Source organism: Cyprinodon variegatus, unplaced genomic scaffold (assembly GCF_000732505.1).
Source record: "Cyprinodon variegatus isolate N-32 unplaced genomic scaffold, C_variegatus-1.0 Scaffold252, whole genome shotgun sequence".
Classification (NCBI taxonomy): Eukaryota; Metazoa; Chordata; class Actinopteri; order Cyprinodontiformes; family Cyprinodontidae; genus Cyprinodon; species Cyprinodon variegatus.
In genome coordinates this window covers 670,916-690,628 of record NW_015150705.1, presented here as the reverse complement: position 1 = coordinate 690,628, position 19,713 = coordinate 670,916, and the positions used below count along the sequence as shown (strand labels likewise).

General features: G+C 40.8%; 1 protein-coding gene across 2 annotated transcripts in view; it reads right to left on the bottom strand.

The window, feature by feature from the left end:
• The window catches only part of cdh20 (cadherin 20, type 2), a 139,467-nt gene that overhangs the window by 31,660 nt on the left and 88,094 nt on the right, over window positions 1-19,713 (bottom strand). Inside the window, exons 1-2 of one of the 2 annotated variants that reach the window (XM_015382189.1) lie at window positions 14,792-15,132; window positions 6,608-6,881 (exon numbers count right to left, since the gene is read on the bottom strand). In XM_015382189.1, coding sequence (XP_015237675.1) covers window positions 6,608-6,829 — 222 coding nt within the window. In that variant the 5' untranslated portion in view covers window positions 6,830-6,881; window positions 14,792-15,132. Of the gene's footprint in view, window positions 1-6,607; window positions 6,882-14,791; window positions 15,133-19,713 lie in introns of those variants that run through there. The other variant, XM_015382190.1, reaches the window with a different exon arrangement.

The window sequence follows — 19,713 nt, the reverse complement described above, 5'->3', positions numbered from 1 at the left end:
GTCAGATTGACGCTGCACAAGTTTATTTTTAATACTAAGTTTGAGGAAAATCATTAAACTATTGATAGATGGTTGACGATAAACAGGTAGGTGAAGTAAAGCTTTTTTTTTTCGAAAATACTACATTCGTTTTTTAATTTATTATTAATATTTTAAACTAAACTTAAAAGATGCAGAAATCCTCACAAGCATTAATAGCACCTTGGGGCAGTAGGTGGCGATAATCTCATATTAATGCCAGGATTGAACAGAGATGAAGAACTTGGTCAGTGGTTTTCCATCGGGATCAACTACAAAACCACACAATAATTGTGAAAAATTAACTGTTTATTGTAATTAATATGAGTTCTTTTGAAAAAAGTCCAGTTATGTAATAAAATCCTGATAATGTTGGAACCAAATTTAGCTATCGATAGCATTGTTAATGGCAGTAATTACACACATTTCTTTTTGCATCTTAACCTACAAAATACAACAAAGACCATAAAGCACCGGCTATATAAAGCCAATACAGTCAGCTTTTTGTTATTTATTGCAACAGGAAAACTTTAAATGTTTTTAATTGATCTCAAATGTGAAATCTCTCAAAAAAAAAAAAAAGAGTTCGATACACTCCGATAGCCTTCGGAGGCATTAGATCTTTACCAGATGCAAAACCTTTAGGATGTAGAACTGCAGATTCTCAGATTTTCATGTCAGTTCCGCTGCTTTCTGATCATCTTGAGTCAATATGGACCAAGAGACTTAGGGCCCATTCACACCTTGCAGATTTAGCAAGCGTATGCCCTACCTGCCACAATCTTCTAAAATGCTGGCTTGCGCAGAATGTTCCATGTATTTTGTTAAATTTTGGGGGTATACATAGTGTATTCATATTGAGTCCAGAACTTATGTCCAATAACAGCCTAAATTATGCATAATGCATGGCAGAGTAATGCCCATGACGTAATGCACAAACCAGTTTCCTGAGGGGAGCAGCAATGCGCCCGGAGGCTCCCTGTCTATATAAAAAGATTTCTTTGATTGCTGTATTGACCTAGCTGCTGTTTACTGTCCGCTCCAAAAAAAAAAGAAGAAAAAAGAAAGAGGAAAAAGAAAGACAGAAGGTTTGTAGTTGTAGCAGATTCAGCATCATGTCTGCTAGGAAGTTTGTTGGTGGTGGACGTGGACGTGAATGCAGGGAGGATCCATCACTCACCTTCTCGCTCACCCTATGATGGGGATGAAGTCTGGAGGAGAACTGACAGTTTCCTCCTGTGAACCCCCCTTTATGCCAAAACGCCAATATGCCAGTAAACAGTAGCTGTAAGTTAGAAACGCGTTCAGCGGTCATCTGGAACATGTAAAATACGTTGATAAGCGTTGGAGATAAGTTCCACGACTTATGAGTACCTTACACTTAACGTATGTCAACGATCAGATAACTTATCTGTAACTTATGGCCCATGTATGGCATTCGCTGGCATACGTCTTGACGTACTTGCCGCATATCGACGTGTGCCAGCGTACTTCAGCCGCACTTATGCCGGCGTTTTTGCCAGATTTTTAATGTCAGGCTGGTCTAAATCGTCAAGGTGTGACAGGGGCTTTAGACACTTGGTTGAATATATGCCATTCAGGAACAATTAACATGATGTAAAATATTAGTCAATCCAGTGGGCTTGTGAGCAACTGACCAATCAGCAATCTCCCTTTCTACATTCACTTCACCTCATTTCCCTGCAAAACCATTGTTGTGTTTTGTATTGCAAACTGTTGGCATTTTCCTGCAAAATCATAGAAAATAGTTGAATGTCATCAGTGGGGAGCAAACAAATCTGAGATCTTGCTAACCTGGAGAAAATATATTCCATTCTCAAAAGGAGACTGGTTAAAGATAAATAAAGGCCTGCAACCAACCTCATGAGAGCTAAGTGATCTTTAGGCTGTATGAGATGAACTGCAGAATAAACCTTCCCTTATTTGTCAGTTAAGTGATGTGTACAGTACATACTTTGTTTTCAATTTGTACAGTTTCTTAGCGAAGCAGTAGTTTTATAGCCTGATTAGATACGTGATAAAAACTTGGATCAGATTTTTAAAAGCTTGTTTATGTGCTAAAATAAGACATTACTCAGTTTCATTTGCAATGGCAAAATGTGACCAAATCAGCTCTTCTACTTGAAACTTAAATTCTTCCACTGGATGTGGAAAATGTGAGCTTTTTGTGTCAATTTGTCCGTGGAAGTCTTGAAATACAGTAACTCCACTGAACGGATGTATTTTTAATTACCTAATGCAGGCATGCCAAAACAGTTCAGCCTTTGGCCACAAAAAAACAAACAAAAGAAAAACACCAACGCAACTGACTGTTGACCGCTAATAAATGATATGAAGTTATTTCACTCTATATTTATTTGTATATGTGGAATAATTATATACGTTTTACATAGTTAGATTTTTAAACTAGAAAACCACTCAGAAAGTGTAGACCTTTGCCCAGCAGCGAATGTTGCCCCAAATTGTGACTTGCACCTTTAGCTAAAACTCGCACATTATCTAGATCATAACGATGTTTTTACGATTTTTTTCCCTTCGCATGAGGTGCACCTTTGGTATCTATTTCCTTTAAATGTTAGACTTGGACAACTTTTAATGTAATTTGTATAGAAAGAGTGTACACAAAACAAAATTTCCTTTTGTACAGCTTTCATGACACATTCCTTTTCTTAATGTGCAGCAATCCCTTCATAAGTTCATAAGTAAGGCAAGGCGTGTGTCTGCAGCCTCTGGTGTTTGTTCTGCTCTGTCCTTCATTCACACTTCATTCTTCTTCTTTGATCAGCAGATTGAGACCTCTTTTAATGTTTTTGTCTTCAGTATAATACTTCAGGACCCTTTATGTCCGATGTTGAAGCTGTCAATCGTCACTGCTGCCACCCTCTGGTTTAGAGGGGAACTGTGTTTTTCACCAAATCATGTTTTAAAAAAATCCTTTAAAAAATCCCTGCATCCAGATCATAATCTCGATCAAAACCAACATTTAATGTTTTTTTTCCCTTAATTAGAGGTGCACCTCTGGTAAAAATGATATTAAATAATTTTAGAGCACTCAGATTCACTGTCCCCACCATGACAACTATCTTTAGCTCACATTGAGTTACAACTGGAAGGAGCCATCTTCAATAAAGCCTGAATATAAATTTAGCTCAATCTACTGCTTTCAAGATGTACCTAATAAAAAGGCCAGTGAGCCTTTATTTTACAATTTATTTGTATATTATTTGAAAAGTTTTGATGTTTTCATATCAGTAGTTTGCATTATTGTTAAACAATGCAGCCTGTCATTTGCTTTCTCAGCTATACACTGTTTTTTCTTGCTAAATACAGTAAAGCCAAACTCTTTAGAAGCAAAACTGCTCTATATGACAGAAAATGTTACATTTCTGTAACATGTCCTGTTGGTAAGGTAAGGTAAATAAACTATGAACCTGGTGGTGGTCACATGCATATCTTTAATCCTTTAACAGGCAGCAGACCTGTAATCACAGCTCGCTGCCTGTTTGTTGCTGTGGACCCATTGGTGCAATCAGATGCTTTTGTGCCCTCTAAGTGCAAATGCCAGCCTGTTGATGTGCAATCAGCCTTTACTTTGTACTAAGAGGGCCTCTCTGTATGATGACGAGTTCTTATCGCCATCAGGTTGGCAGAGTGAAATTCAATGCCTCCATTGGTATCGGTGCTGTATATAATCAACAGGCGTGAGCGGCGAGCACACAGGCTCAGCACTCTATCTGAAAACACACTGCTTTCAAGACGCTGGCTTTGGCCTTTCATCATCCGTGGCCTCTGAAAGAAGTGACCGAGACGGGCCGTGAAACAGCTCCTTGTTGTCGGGCCGTGGATGCTTTAGCAGCCCTCTTTACAACACCTATCACTCCCTAACAGCAGACAATGCTGCCTTTCCTTTATGTTTTGGTTCACATGCTTACCTGCCATCCAACCTGCAAATCCATCAGGCTTAGGCAGATTTGTGAAATCAAAACAGCATCATGGCTTTCAGACTTGTTCTTTATGTTGATGCATCTCAAACCAAAGCCTTTCCCTCTATACCTCCTTTGAAAACTCATGGTCAATTACCTGCTTCATTTCCAGAACCCTATAGGCTTTCAACAACAACACGGAGGTGGACTGAGAACAGGAGAGGCTCTACCATCTTTTCATGATTTTATTTCTCATCAGTGTTGAAGACTGACTTTTAAGGATAAGTGACACCATCTGGATTTGAATAATCACTCAGTAAAGCCAAGCTTGATGCAAATTAATTTAAGAAGCTCCAGTTAAACATAATCTGTTAAGCCCCTCAACCTTTTGGAGACGTGGTGTGAAATGATGAAGTGTATTATTTTAACATCAGAGCATCACTTTCTCAAGAATCTTTTCTTTAGACCACTGAGGAAAAGCTTCATTTTGGCTGGACCTTGTAGGAGATAACACTCTATAGCATTGTTTAACTTATTGTACCAGTCCTTGTCTTTATTCATCCATATGTGAAACAAAATCCAGATGAAGGAAAAAACAGCTGAAAGTTTTGTGTTTCAACTTCAATAAGTACAAACTAGTGACATCATGTCTGACTGCTCAGGTTTCGAAAATCACAGTGTTACCTTCACAGAGACATCAAGCTTTTACATCTGATCCAAATGGTTCAAGAACAGCATATAATTTACCTGAAGGAGGTATTTTACAGGCTTTTTAAGACGTTTTTTAGAGGAATGTTAACAGGCTCTCGACTTGAGAGCTGTTTAGTGAATGCAGCAATTTTCAAGTGGCGGATTTAAAGTTGATGGAGAATACTAATATATCAGGTTTCTATCATATTTTTAAATTCAGAGGCAGTGTTGGTGCTGAAGTTTTGCTGAAGCCTCATCTAAGAAATATTAGGGCAGAGGTGTTTGAAAGATCAGAGCTGCTCTATTTTAGTAGTTTGCGAAGATGAACCCAACGAGTTGAAGAGAACCAAAGAACATCTAAGGCTACGTTCACACTGCAGGCCCTAATGCTTAATTCCGATTTTTCTGTTGACATTTCCAAATATATGCGACTTGTATGTGATCTCCTGTGTGAACTGCATTCATACAACACAAGTGTCCCACACGCGCAGTAGAGGACGCAATGACGTTCACGACTCTACGGAAACCGCAGCAGACCAAACCAGATGAAAGTGCGCATTCAGCGTCTGCTCTGCCGATAATGCAAGCGTAGAAGAAGAAATGTGCTGTTTACCTGTGCAAAGAAAGAAACAACGAAAGAAAAATGCCTGAGGACTTCAGTGTTGAGGAAGAGCATGAGTTCTTTGCCGAGCTGAATGCACACTTTCATCTGGTTTGGTCTGCCGCGGTTTCCGTAGACTCGTGAACGCGCTTTTAGGAAATCCTATACACTACTGTTTAGCCTATAAAAACATTCTAAATGACTTCATTTCGAGTAAATTCTGGACGCTACCCACTCAGGACACTTGGAATACATTGGACGAGCAGTATGGAGGAATATTGACACGTTTTTTGTGGACTTTTATGGACCTTTCTGCCTCGGGCGCCATAGACCTCCATTATTTGAATGTCAGCAGACAGCAAGAAGCCTCCCAGATCTCCAGATGCATTTGAGATATCAAAAAAGTACTCCAGAGTGTTGTTCAGCATGGGGGTGAGTAGAAAATGAAGGCTAATCATGTTTTGGGTGTACTATTCCTTTAAAACCTCAAATTTTTCAATATGGTTAAACATAATTACTGCTCTCCTCATCGTCGTCTGCCATGGTGTTTGTTTTTCTTGCCGCTTCTGTGGCAAGAAAGGAAGCAGAATAGTGACCTATGTCGGTTACTAATGGCGTTGAGGTCGGATGAATGCGACCTGGCTATTCAGATATGGTCTCATTTGAAAAGATCAGATCCGTATCAGATTCAGGACCACATAGCCAAGTGGCCTGGGTCGCATTGGAAAAATTTGGATTTGTGTTGTTCAGACAGCCATAAAAAGATCAGATATAGGTTGCATATTGGCCAAAAAATCGGACATAGGCAAACTTGTTTGTAGTTTTCCTCTGGGTCTATTCCCAGTTGGACCTGCAAGGGAAGCCTTTAAAGAAAGGCAGCCATGTCCATCCTAAACTCTCACAAACAGCTGCTATAAAACTCCCTGCTTAACCTGTTTATTCCATCTCAGGTTAAGTTACACCAGGTCAGAAAACCGAGAAAATGATCCTTCCCTTCATTAGCTTTGTGTTGTTTGCATGTTTCTTTGGTCGGGGGGGTGGGAGTTAAGAATTTGCTGAAGGTCTGAAGACCTCGGGATTAAAATTGATTTGTTTTTTTAAGCCTTTGAAGCCAGCCTTTGCCCTCCTCTGATCGTCTCTCCTCCTTCAGGCAGCAGATCTCTCAAAGATCTGCTGCTTTGCTCTAGTTGAAAGTTTGAGGTAAACTTCTTAGCGACTCAGCTTCACACCAGCAACACCGACTGAAAAGGTCACGCTGAAGAGTTGTTCATTCCACATTTCCTCAGGTTGTACCTTCATGATGGTGTGTGTGTGTGTGTGTGTGTGGGCTATCTCGCTGGCAGTCAACACCGACCTTTCCAATGTAGAGTGGCTCCAGTCCGGTGTACTCCTCTAAGACAAAGAATTGATTCCACACCCAGCCTCGCTTCACCCTCTGCAGCAGCGCCGGGCTTCTGGCGTTTTCCTCCTCAGCTGGTTTATCCAGGAGGGCTTGAGGCAGAGCGGTCACAAAGCAAAGGGTCAGAAGAAGCAGAAAGGTGCCCACAGTGGATGGGAGATGCACTCGGACCCCCATTGTGATGCTCCTCTTTGCCTTGACTTACTCCCTGACTCCTGCTGCAGACGTTCTGAAAAAGATGAGAGAAAAGCAGAGGACAGATGAGCGTCTGCATCGCCTTTGTGTCACAAACCTGTGGATAAAAGCCTCATCTTTTTTCTTTAGCATGAAGATTGTTGCTTTACTGCTGAGGTTTTGTCGGGTTTTCAGTGTTTGAATAAGACGGAAACACACAGAGACCGATGTAGTCACACAGAGGAGAGGAGCAAACACAAAGAGACCAGAACATCCACCAGCTATTGTTGGCATTGAGGAAAGGAGCGTTTTTCTTTGTTTAAGCTAAAGGTTTTTAGTTCAGGTAGGAGATTTCACAACTGAAAAAAAGTTAGTGTGTTTATTTCTTTATTCTACAAACATTGCAGCATATTTGCTTCTGAAGGGTAGACAAACAGCTCCATCATAATCCCCCTCAGCTTTTTATCCCAAAAGTAGATTCAGAACATAATTTGGGTCTAAAACAGTCTGGATAATGGACAAAAAAACATCAGTGAAGTAGGCCTTGTTTGGCACTAGAAAAACTTTCTGTGGGTTAATTTGGCACCAAGCTGTTGGTCGGCCAGCAGGGAGGAAAAGGCCCCAGCAGAGAGGTGGGCAGGCCTGGACTCACCAAGGCTCGGACCCCAACAGAACTAGCTGCAGTCGTGCTTCATATTTAAATCCTCCCGGTGTTCCGGCGCAACCTTTCAAACAGTTTGCCCAAATTCTTAATGACGCATACATTAACAGCCCAGAGAAAACCTGCCAAAGCTGCTGCTTCCCTCCTGCTCTGGACAAGGCCCCCCTCCTCTCCTCCTTCCTGTCATCAGGAGAGGTGCGCTCCTTCACACCTCGTGTAATTGGCCCGGGGGTGTGATGTTCTGAGATTGCACTGTTTCTGTCAACATTCTTGTTCAGCTGTACGCGCACCATGTTCTACACGCTCCCTTCAGTGCTGCATGCTGCTCATTACAAGAATACGAGTTTTTTTTTCCCTTTTCTCCCCTCCAGATCTCAGCTTTCAGAGACCCTCTGGCTCTGCGTTTAGTAGCTAGGCTTCTAAAAACCGTCTCCATCCACATTTCTCCTTCTCAAATCAAAGGAATATTTAAGATCGGGGAGGTCAGCTCTAAGATTTTTTTTTTTTAGCAGGAGATGCCTTTTAAGTTATTGATTTGAGCTGATCGATATCTTTTCAGAGCCATGCTGCCTCTTTCTATATGCATCTTGTTTATGTGCATGAGGATGCCTGCTCTTTGCATTAATGAACTGGAGGCAGGGGGGGAGGTAGACAAATTTATCTCCAGAAAGCAGAGAGAGGGGCATGAAAGGGCTGCAAGCAGGGGGCAGAAAGGAAAGTTTGGTGCTACAAAGGAAAGGAAGAAAAGCAGACTGTTTGACACATGGACCGACTCCATTATGTTTTGTAAAAAAAGAGAGCCTTGTGCTTCTGTAGACTCTGAATCACCAAACTCAGTTAATCATTGTTGAAGAGGCACAAAAGGCAGCGAATGGTGGGAGGCTTGGCTGCATTGTCAGCGGGAGGCTGGCCAATGTGTGCGTGTGTTTGTTAAGAGAAAAAAAACTCAGCGAGGGCCGCTTAGCAGGACGACTGACACTTGACCCGGTTGCTACCTTCGCTTTCAGCCCATTCACGCTGCCTCCTCTCCATTATGAAGTCCCCACTCTCAGCTCCTCCCACTAAAAGGTCACGACCTGCACCCAGGCCGTTTTGCTTCGTTTTGTTGAGCCTAATGAGGCGACGTGCAAAGTAAAACACTTCACACTCCTTTCTGCTGCTAATGTGATGGTATCTCGCTTGTTTAAGTCAACAGCTGCCACACAGGCTGCTGACGGATGAGGGGCACCGAGAGGAGCCAGGCTTTTAGGAGAACGTGCTTCAGGCGCTAATGTTGGCGATTTGACCCGCAGAGAAGGACGCAGTTTACTGAACACAGTGAAAGTCTGTTAACTTTCCATTCATGGAAACAAAGAGACCTGATGGTTTGCTGTTGATCTGTTCAAATAAACCCAACATGATGGAATTAAACAAGCCGTAGGCTACATGTTTTGGAATAAAACAAGTTGGTTTTAACTTCTTAGCAACGCCTTAATGCCTTTAGTGCATTAAATCCATCACAGAGATACACGTTTGTGGTAAAGAATCCTTTGTAATTATCATTAGCTAATATTTTTGCTTTATTCAAGTGACAAGAATAAATTTGAAATAGCTGTTCCTCACATTCTGGATTTTTCCTTGTTGCCATACTTCCTTCCTCTCTCCTTTTCTTATTTCTGTCCTTGTTGCATTTCTTTATATCTATTCTTCTTTCCTATTTTTCTTCCTTATTTCCTTCCTTGCATATTTCCTTCTTTTGGTTCCTTCTTTGTTGGTCCCTACCTTTCTTTTTTCCCCCTTCCTTTTATCCTTCCATCATCATATCATGGATCCCCTTCTTCTTTCTGATCTCCTTTCTCGTCGTATTCAAAATGTTTTTTTTTTTTTTTCTGTGCTTTATGCCTTCCTTGATTCATTCCTTTCTTAGTTCCTTTAAACTCAGAAAAAAAAATCTACTCAAAATCTGTGCAGGAGAACGGGTGGGACAATGAGTGAGGAGGTGCAATCATATGTAAGAGCTTAAAACTAAGAGGTTTTTGCCCACCTGGCTGAAAACATTCCTCCTGCATTCACAAGAAAAATAACTCAATTTAGAGTTGTTACTCAGAACACGCTGTAAGAGAAGCCCAAATGGCAGAGGAGGCGCAGAGATATCTAATTTGTCCGACGTTTGTTTTGAAAAACGAGAAAGCCCTGAAAGGCAGAGGTGTTTATCGAGACGGCGGTAGAGTTTGAGTGACAGCAGAGAAGGCTGTGATTGTCAGGGGGGGAGCAGCTGGCGTGAGAAAATGATGGGCCATATTGTTGTATCATCATACTCCGAGTCCACCTGCTGCTCCATTAACTGCGATCCGTCAACAACAGACTACATCAAACCGCTCCGACACCAATGAGAAAGGTGAGCTCTGTTTTTTTTTTCTTCTTTTTCTTTTTAGTCTTGTTTCTTAAGAAGAAAAACAAACGGCGAGCGACTGACATGGTTCAGAGGGATGTGACCTGCTCCACCTGGTGGGAATAATGAGCCCAAACCAGCTCCATCCCTTCACTTCACGGCCAGAAATCACACATGAGCGCAGTACTCAAGTTGAGGGGGGATGACATCGCTCTTCTTAAAAGACCCTCCCCCCATACCATCCCCTGTGACATTTTACTACTAAATATAAGTCAAATTTCTTCTATTTATTAACAATAATGAGATGGGCTAAAGGTTCTGGGTTTGATTCCTGGCTCGTAGTCTTTGTGCATGGAGTTTGCATGTTCTCCCTTTGCATGCATGGGTTCTCTCAGGGTACTCCGGCTTCCTCCCACAGTCCAAAAACATGACTGTTAGGTTAATTGGTTTCTCTAAATTGTCCTTGGGTGTGTGTGTGAATGGTTGTTTGTCTCTGTGTGCCTATGTGTTGCCCTGCGATGGATGCATCTGTTTTACTGCCGAGGTTTTGTCGGACTCTTGTACGTAGAAAGCTGGAGATAGGCACCAGCACCCCTCACGACCCTGCTTGTGATAAGAGTGACAGAAAATGGATGGATGGAATAACAATAATGGTTATAATATTGCCCTTTCAACATTTGATAAGCCTGAGCAAAATAAATAAAATCAAAGAAGTGGCTTACACTGACCCAGAAGCTGATCCCAGTGGGAAATTTGTCCTCTGCATTAGTCCCTAACTATGTACTGGTAATAATAGCCATGTCCTTCCAGGGAGTGACTGCAGTTCTGCTGTAAGGTGCCTTGCTCAAGGTCAATTACCTGACGTACCTGACATGTAACAACAACACCATGCATATTGCTTTAGGTTTAATAGCCTATATTAATTAGGCTATGTGTGCTTCCAAAAAATAAAAAATAAAAATCAAGACTACTAACATGAGGGTCCACTGAAGCTACTGCTGTGGACATTGTTCTAAATAACTCATATTATTCAGTAAATTTCAGCAAGAATTATGAAAATAAGAAGTAGAGGTTCTGAAGATGTATTCTGAGCACTTTGCAGATGCTAAGAATTTATGTAAAACTTGAGAATCAGAATTAATCAATTAAGACTGAAAACAGGAAATGTGCTTCATTCTGCACTGACATGTTGATTTTTCATTTTCCACCATTCTCTCCCATAGTTAACTGACATCGGACTCCTCTGTTCTTGTTCCGTTCGTCTTGTGGTTTGTTAAATCCAAAGCTTGCCACCACATTAAACAACATTTTCTCCTTTAACCTTTCAAATTAGTCCAAACTCGTTCAGTCCTTCTCAAATTATCCTGCTATGACTTCAACATTTAACATACTAACTGGATCCTGCTGCATCTTTTCATTTTAGGGTGAATAAGCTTCCCCTCATTGTAAACCAAGTGTTTTGATGCAGAACATGTTGGAAGCTTCTGTTTAGCTTGTCCCAAATTAATTGGAACAACAGCTGCTTCTCTAACATCGTTACTTATGTCTGGTATTGTTTTAACAACATGCCTGTATGCTTGAAAACAGCAACCAGCCTTCTTTTAGAGAGGCAGTTAGACTGATATTGATCAGTTCATTAAGTGCTATAATCAGCAGAATCTGGCTGTTTTTCCCTCTTAATTCCTTGGTCTGTGTTTGTGCTTTAAACAGGTAAAATAACAGCAATAACATTTATTGAAAGTAATCTTTTTAAATGTCAGCGACGCAAAGGATGCGGGAATGTTTGATTTGGATCCTACTGGTGTAGATCTAACTATTTTAAGTATAATAATAACACACATATATATATATTCAAATAAAATATCATACATATCAAGTGGCGCCTCTGTGTGTGGGGTTAGGGCGCGGATCTGTGTATTATCACCCGGTTGTGGTCGGTCAGCAGTTCTGTGGAGTGTTAATTTCACAGTCGTCATGTTTGCGCTTAGCTTCACATCAGCTTTTAAAAAGAGGCCCCCCAGGGTGCAGAAAAGGTCTCCAAAAACTGGGCGGATCCATGAAAACTGGAATCACCCGTGACGCTGGGGCGAGACGTCACGGCCAATTTGTTAACCACAATTGATTATGCACGGTAGACAGCAGTGAGGAAACTCTGTACCTTAAACCAGATGCTGATGAACAGGAGTTTCAGTTTTGCTGAAGTTCTTTTATTGAAACATAAAGTTGAAATCTGCTTCTGGCTTTTCCAACCTTTAATGAGCAGGTTTCTCTCCCAGTGGAGCCCCCGGTCTGCTCTGTGGATAAAGATGACCAGGATCTGTGGTTTTTAAAGTAAAAGTCCATCCCATCAGCCCCGGGAGGAAGGTCACCGCTTCTTATCTGGCTCTCAGGGCGGGAATGCAGCCTTCAAAGCCAGAGAGCATCCTGGCCAGACTCTCCCAACATCACACACTTGTTTGTGTGTTGGTATGAAACAGAGTTCAGAACGTCCGTATGCAGCCCCCCCAGGAGTGGGTCGCTGGCTTTGAACCCTCCACTCTTAATTGTGGGAGGCTCCCGGGGCTCAGCGTGCAGCTGCGCACCCAGCAGCCACCGTCTTCCTCCCTGCGGTTCGTTTACAGTAAAGGTGTTTTTAATTACTCCTATTTTTAATGTTTGGGGAGTAGCTAGCTTTGTGAAGCCACAGCGACCACAAGACAGCCGATTCACATTTTCCACAATTCAACATCTGTGTTTCTGTTCAACCGTCTGTTTCTTCATTTCCCTCCTCAGGGTCCATTTGAAGTGGATCCAAAACAGTTGTTAGAATTTTTAGGCAATGATCATCAAATCAACTAAAGAACAAACTTATGAAGGCACAGCCTTAAAGTAATACTTCCTTGAATCACTTTTTGGATTAATATCTGCATTAAGTCTATTTTGGTTGAGTTTAGACATTATTCAATATTTAGGATGGATTGGATTTCTGTGCACGTTTCCTTTGATCCTAAATAATAAAATCCTTCTTCAAATGTCTAGCAGTCGCCTGAAGGTTTTGGGTCAAAGCCAATAATTTTACACACACACAAACTTAACTCCATCTTTAGAAATGTTCACTGCAAAATAGTCCCACCACCACATTTAGATGTGGCTGTTTTTCCCCCTCCTATAACCTTGGTGTTTTTGTGCCAACTATAACCTTGCCATTTGTTGCCCAGATGTTCAGGTTTAGTCTCAGACTATAACACTTTATTTAAAAAAAGGTTTTTTGGCCACGACTTAATGTTTTCTTTGGATGAAAAGGCATTTGTCTTGAAACCCTGCGGCTGAGTTCAGACATATGTGCATAACAGGAGACTGCTGTCAGATTGCAGAGCAACCACATTTTGAAGCTTTTATATATTTCTTCTGATTTTTCAGTTTTGTGGTGGCAGCCATGTTGATCAGTACCCGTTTTTATTCCTCTCTGTTCTGCAGTTTTGTAAAAAGGTTCATATTCAAACATAATGGAGTGTATAAACACGTGATCCTTTATTGTCTGCAACCTCTCTGGATTCCATGACTCAATAAAGGGTATTTAGTTTTGATAAATAGGAATAACCATTGGTGATAAAACTTGTTGGCTACTGAAGATTTAAAGCAAATTTTTAAATTTTAAGCAATTTTAATTGAGTTTCTACCCGTTTTTTTTTTTTTTTTTTTTTCTCGTTTGCATCTGAAACATTTGTTTTATTTATTTGACATATGCAGGATATGCATTTGATACCCCATAACCTGACTTACTGTAGACATGAGGCCATGGATGCACAGGGACATAAGTTTAAATATCACTTTAAACTCTGGGGGCCGGTATCCTGCAACTTTTAGTCCAAAACACCTGAATCAAAAGGCTGAGTTACCTCTTCAGTATGAAGTCAGTTCCTCCAGAGTCCTTTCAATTATCTAATTACTTAATTTAGGTGTGTTGAACCAAAGGCACATCTAAAAGTTGAAGGACACTGGCCCCCAGGAACTAGAATTGCCCTCCCCTGCTCTTCAGAGACTTTATTAGCTACTTACCCTTAATTATCTCATCTAACTTTACTTCTTCAAAACTTTGCATTTTAATCATTTTAATTATCTTGCATCAATTTAATTCACTTAGATTACCTTCTTCTGTGGTAGCCATCTCTCATTTCTAATACTGATAATTACACTCTACAAAGTCAGGTCTAATTTTTTTCAGAACACAAACTCTGGCTTTAATGCTGCCAACAACTGTATAGAAATTAAATCACACAAGCTGGCTTTCATCCCAACCACTGGTGGATAAAAGTTATGTCGCCTTGCATAAGCGTCATCCAGTAAGGTTTACAGTGAGTGTCATTAATTAAAAACAGCAAGTTGGATCTCCTTTGAAAGGAGAAGCTTCATGTCCTCTTAAAGCCCATTGTCAGACGCCTCCAATGTCACTGAAGATATCTCAACCCCAAGCCCGTCTTTACCGCCTCTCCCTGATATGATAATAGCAAAGAAACGTCTCCACGCTGCAGCCAGAGTGCACATGCCAATCTCGTACCTTATTTTCTTGCCTTGCAAGACGGGCTGTACTTTAATGGGTTTGACAGTAAAATTGAAAAAAAAAAGAGTCCTCATCTTGGGAGAGTAGAACCTTGGCTCAGACTGAGGAATGAGGTCTGAATGCCAAACGACGGTCCGTAAAAGGCAGATAGGCTATCCTCTCCTTCAGCATGGCTTGTTTGAAGTAGCAAAGTGCAGACGTGCAGGGAATTAAAGCCTCAAACTTTTTAAACTGCATGCAGACTCTTTACTTGTCAGCAGTCAGTCCCTAAGTCACATCCTGATTGAATTACAAAAACAACCGACAGCTTTAAATCATCCTTGAAAATATTAAAATGTTTGAAGGTTTATTTTAATTGGCAGTGTTAAAAGAACTAATGAGTCAGTGCCTTACCTTTTTCCTTTTTTATGCCGTGTCTTCTCCTCTTCCACTTGTTTGTCTACTTATTATCGCTCTGCTCTTCTTAGCCTGAACCCTTTCTAAAAAGTGTAGAACTCTCCTGATGTGCATCAGTTCTGTTAAAGTCACCTTGACTGAGTGCTCTCTCTTGCTGGCCTCTCTATAAAGTTTCCCCTGGTCTCTATCTACATATAAATAAACTTGCATATTCTCATGCTGCTTCTATAACGGCTGGCTGTGCACTCTCATTCCGGGTGTTGCCAACCTGGGGACCCAATCAGACTAAAGGACCTATTGTCCCTCTCTTTACAATCAGTGGGACAACCTCCCCCTGGCTCTGGCGTAATCCGCCAATCTCCCACCACGAGCAGTGGACAGAGAAGAGGTGGAGAAAGTAGAATGAGGAAAGGGAGGGGAGGAGGATTGACAGCAGGGCAGGGGTGAAATTACAGCGAGAGGGGAGGGGTGGAAAAATCAGGCAAGCATGGGATAGAGGAATGAAAGGAGAGAAGTTTAAGGAGGTAGATGGTAAGCTAAGGAGACGAGAGCCCCTGCATGATCCCTCTAAGGGTTTAAATAAGAATAAACCCACCTAAGTGATAAAAACAGCACAGTTCACCCAAAAGTGTGCTGTTTTCCTTCTACATTTAATACATCGTTTTAGATATATAATACAGTACACTTAATCTAAAGTAGTAGAGTAGGTAGGTGGAAGTACTTTTAGTGGAAAACATTAGGATTATTCTTAGTTTGGAGTCAAGATATAACCTCCATAAAGTGTATACATATCATCAGTATATGTAAGTATTGCTTTGTTAAGCTACTATCTTAGTGAAACTGGAAATAATGCTGAAAAAATGGCAAAGATTAAAGCTTTTGTGTCTGATTGCATATTTCACCGAAAACTCTGAATAAATACAGTAAAGCAGAGAGACCCAATATCTGTAGTGGAGCAAGCATTAAAAATGGTGGCCTTAAGAGCACGACTGGTTTTAATACACACCTCCCCCAGTTTGTTACACATTGGTGAATAATCAAGGAACACAAATAACCCTGACAAACAGAATTAGCAAAGGTATCTATCTAAAAATAAGGCTAATATATAGCAAAAAACATGCAACATGAAACATTCTTCAAAGTTGGCTTAGCCCTTTAAGGCCAAGTGTATCATATTTGATACATGAGTTCTTGGGACCCTGCATCATCAGTGTGAGGTTTTTGTTCTTAAAACCCTGACTTACACAATCAGACACATGCAATGCACAGATAATCAATAAATGCATAAAGCATCAAAATTGATGCAAATAAATGATCCAATTGAACTTATACAAAACTCTTTTTTATTTCATTTGTCAAAACATTTGATGACAGCTTTAATTCTAGAGAACAGTCTATTTCCTGTTGCAGGCTTTATAGGGCTAAACTTCCTTTAAATTGAAAAAATTGTAGCTTTTTAAAATTTTGGATTGATTCATTTAGCTTAAGTTCATGTTAGCTTGCGTAACTGTAAGTTAGGTTTTGTCTGCAGAGATTGTCGTTAAACAGATCCTCCCTCCATTCCTCCTAAAGTACTCCCTGTGGAACAAGGAGTAGGGGGTATTTGTATCCTTCTTTCCAGGAGTTGTCCAGACAGCTAACATCTCTGCAGACCCCTCACATCCTGTGCATACATTTTACCTGCTGGTACTTTTAAATTTCAATGGTACTCCAATGTACTTTCCAGTTACTGAAATGTGCAATACAAATAAATCCGCCCTTCCTAACAAACACAAAACAAATCCAGCTCCCACAGTAGCAGTTTCTTCCCCTAGGCAGGAGGTCTTCAACAGGGGTCCGGGACCCCTAGGGGTTCCACAGAGGTACTGCATGGGGGTCGCAAAAGTTTTTGTTGATTAGACTTTTCTTTTATATTCCCCCCTGCAATTTTTTCCACCAATTGAAATGTCTTTAAATCCACATTAACATGAATTCAACACACTGAAGTAAACAGATAAATGTTTACTCTTAGTCATCAATGCAAACATTCAGCGACACACAGGAGCTCTTTCAAGCTGGGCATCGTTTTATTCACAACACCTGGTTGATGGGACATCAACCAGGAATCAGAAATACTTTAATAATCCCAGGGTCAAATTACTTACGTCACACTAATCCATCTAATTTGAGTGATAATAGGACCAGTTTGATATAATACAATTTCATACAATGTATATAATTAGGGGTTCCCCGCTCCATCTCTTTCGGGGTCCTTGGCCTGTTCTGACAAGTCTTTGATTAATGCTGCTGATCTTTTGGTGCTGATTGAAAGTCAATATTACGTTTCCTTTCACCATTTACATTCTTAAGATAATAATAATATCAAATGTTAAACTAATCTCAATTTAGAAATAAAAAACAGAGACGTGTATTAAAGAAAGAAACAGAGCATTCACAATAGATAACAGACAGAGGGAATTGCAATGTATCCACGAAAAAACCCTTCCATGAATCCTAAATATTGGCCAGTTACCTTTACCAGAAACTGAGTGTTCACAGCATAATTATAAGGGAGCAAAGATAACCGTAAAACCTTTTCTGAACCAGGCAGTGGATTTTATCTGTTCTATGTTTGGCCACTTTATTGCTAAAAACAAAACAAAATCGGTTTTCCAAATCTGTAACAAAGCCTAAAAAATCAGACTCAGACCAAAACACAGTACCCGCAGTGGGAGATTAGTCATGGAGATCTGAGTCTTGTTTTGCTCTGAGGGGAAAAAAATAGCATTTCTGCCTTTTAGCAATGATGGAATTAATGCAGCGAAAACGGGTTTTCAGAGTCAAGTCCTTTGCAAATTTCTCCACAGGAAGGAAAGGGTGACGAAATTGAAATCAGTTTGGAGATGTACTCAACCATGTTTAAACATAAATGAGATTTTTATTTCACAAATTGGAGCCTGGGCTCCTGTTTATTTTTCTGAATGATCTCCATGTGGAGTTTTTTTTTTTTTTTTTGACAACTTAAAAGTTTTGTAGCTTCAGACACAAACATGCAAAGTTTCCACATTGGGATGACTTTGCCCCTTTTTTCCACTCGACAGCCCATTGACTCTCCTTAATCTTTCTGACAGAGTAATTTGGTGTGTTGTACAGCTCTAAAAATACAGATGAAGGCTGTTGTCACCCACTGAGGCAGATGGTCAAAAGGTTGTGCTTCTCTATCGGTTCAATATGTTTTTCCTTTCTCCCACTCTGTCCCTTTCAATAAGTCTTCTTTCTCATTTGGCAGGTCATTCTTCTTCACAGTCGCCCCACCGTCCCATCCCTGCAGCCCACCCCGTTGTCTTTGTCTCTTTGAAGACCTGACTGGTTACCAATCTGTTTGTGAATGCTTGACTGGTCCCCCCCTAAAAAATAAAAGCAGGGTCTCCCTCTTTGTCTGGAGCGTCCATGCAAAGGGTGTCATTCAGGCTCATTGAACGACACCGCCCATCACTGCGGCAGAGAAGCCGGTAATGATTAGCAGAACAAATTGAACCTATTGGGCTCATGGAAGGGCCTCTGTTAGTTAAGTCTATTATGGTTGCAGATGTTTGGAAAACAAGTCCCTTCAGGCCTTGACACAAAGGCTTAGATATGGCGTAGAAATAGATTGGATACACTTGTGTTCTGCATTTTGCTGGACTTTGGCTTTGCAGTCATACGCAGGATGTTATGAGGATACGGCGTTTTCACGCACCGGATCAAATACGCCTCTCCTTAAGTCGGTTTTAAAGGCCACAACCTGTTCTGCCATCTTTAAGAAGCTTTTGTCGTTACTTCCAACAATAAGCTGAACTTTACCAAGGAAAAAGCCCATTACATGCTTGTTAGACCTATATAGAGATAATGATTGGTTTACATTAATCAGTCTTTCAGGAGATCCGTATCTGCTTGCTCTTATGTAAATCCAAAGGACCTTTGGGAAATGCTAGGATATTTGTGATCACTACAACTAACTAAGGAAAACAACAGCCAATGGTGTAGTTAATTGAGCTTTTCACTGCTTTGCCTTTTCAGTTGTTTTCAGGTTTATACCTGACAACATAAGCTTTATACCTCACATTAGTTAAAACTATTTGAATGATAGAACTGAAAAAGCTTCCTGGAAGAGAAATGTCTTCAAACTTGCAAATAAAGTCGAATTGGCTATGACCTGGATGACTGAGAATCTTCACAAGGATAAAGACGCATACAAAGGAAAAGTTGCTGAAGACTGAGGTCACATTTTGATTGAAAAACAAATATCTCTAAAGTTAAACTGAGCATGTTTACATAAACGTAACTATTAGGAATTATGGACGGATCGCATTATAAAATGTTGTAACGATGCACCTCTGCTGATTCCAACCAGATCGATTTCATTGGTAAGGAACTGTTTTTAGAATGTGAGGGGTCATTTATGCAAATCCGAAATCCAAACATCGTATGTCTTACGGCCTGGCTATACTCCAGCAGCAAAGTGTCGCAGTGAGCTTGTTGCAGATATTTTTGATTTATGCCCAATTTTAAAGCGTGGTCTGCGCTGTGTATTCCATGCCACAACGCAAGAGGGACAATCAGGAACTAGCTGTGGGTCTAGATACGGCTGAGGCAGTAAGAAAGTGGGGGCAAGTGGGTGAAAAAGAGCGGGGATCCAAGTGGAAAAAGGGTCCCAGCGTTCTCGCGCACCTCGTTCTTTTAGCGGGTCCAACCTCAAACAAAACAAGCCGGTAAGATACCAAACAGGAAATACCGTAAATTCTCTAATATTGGCCTGTATTCCAATAGCGGCCGGGTCTCTAATAATGGCTGGTCTTGCTGTCAGAGGAGGTAAATAATGGCCGGTCTCTAATACAGGCCGGGGCTATAAACGTTTTTTCTGGGCATACCTCAACATTATACTTGTGGTAGTAAGTAAC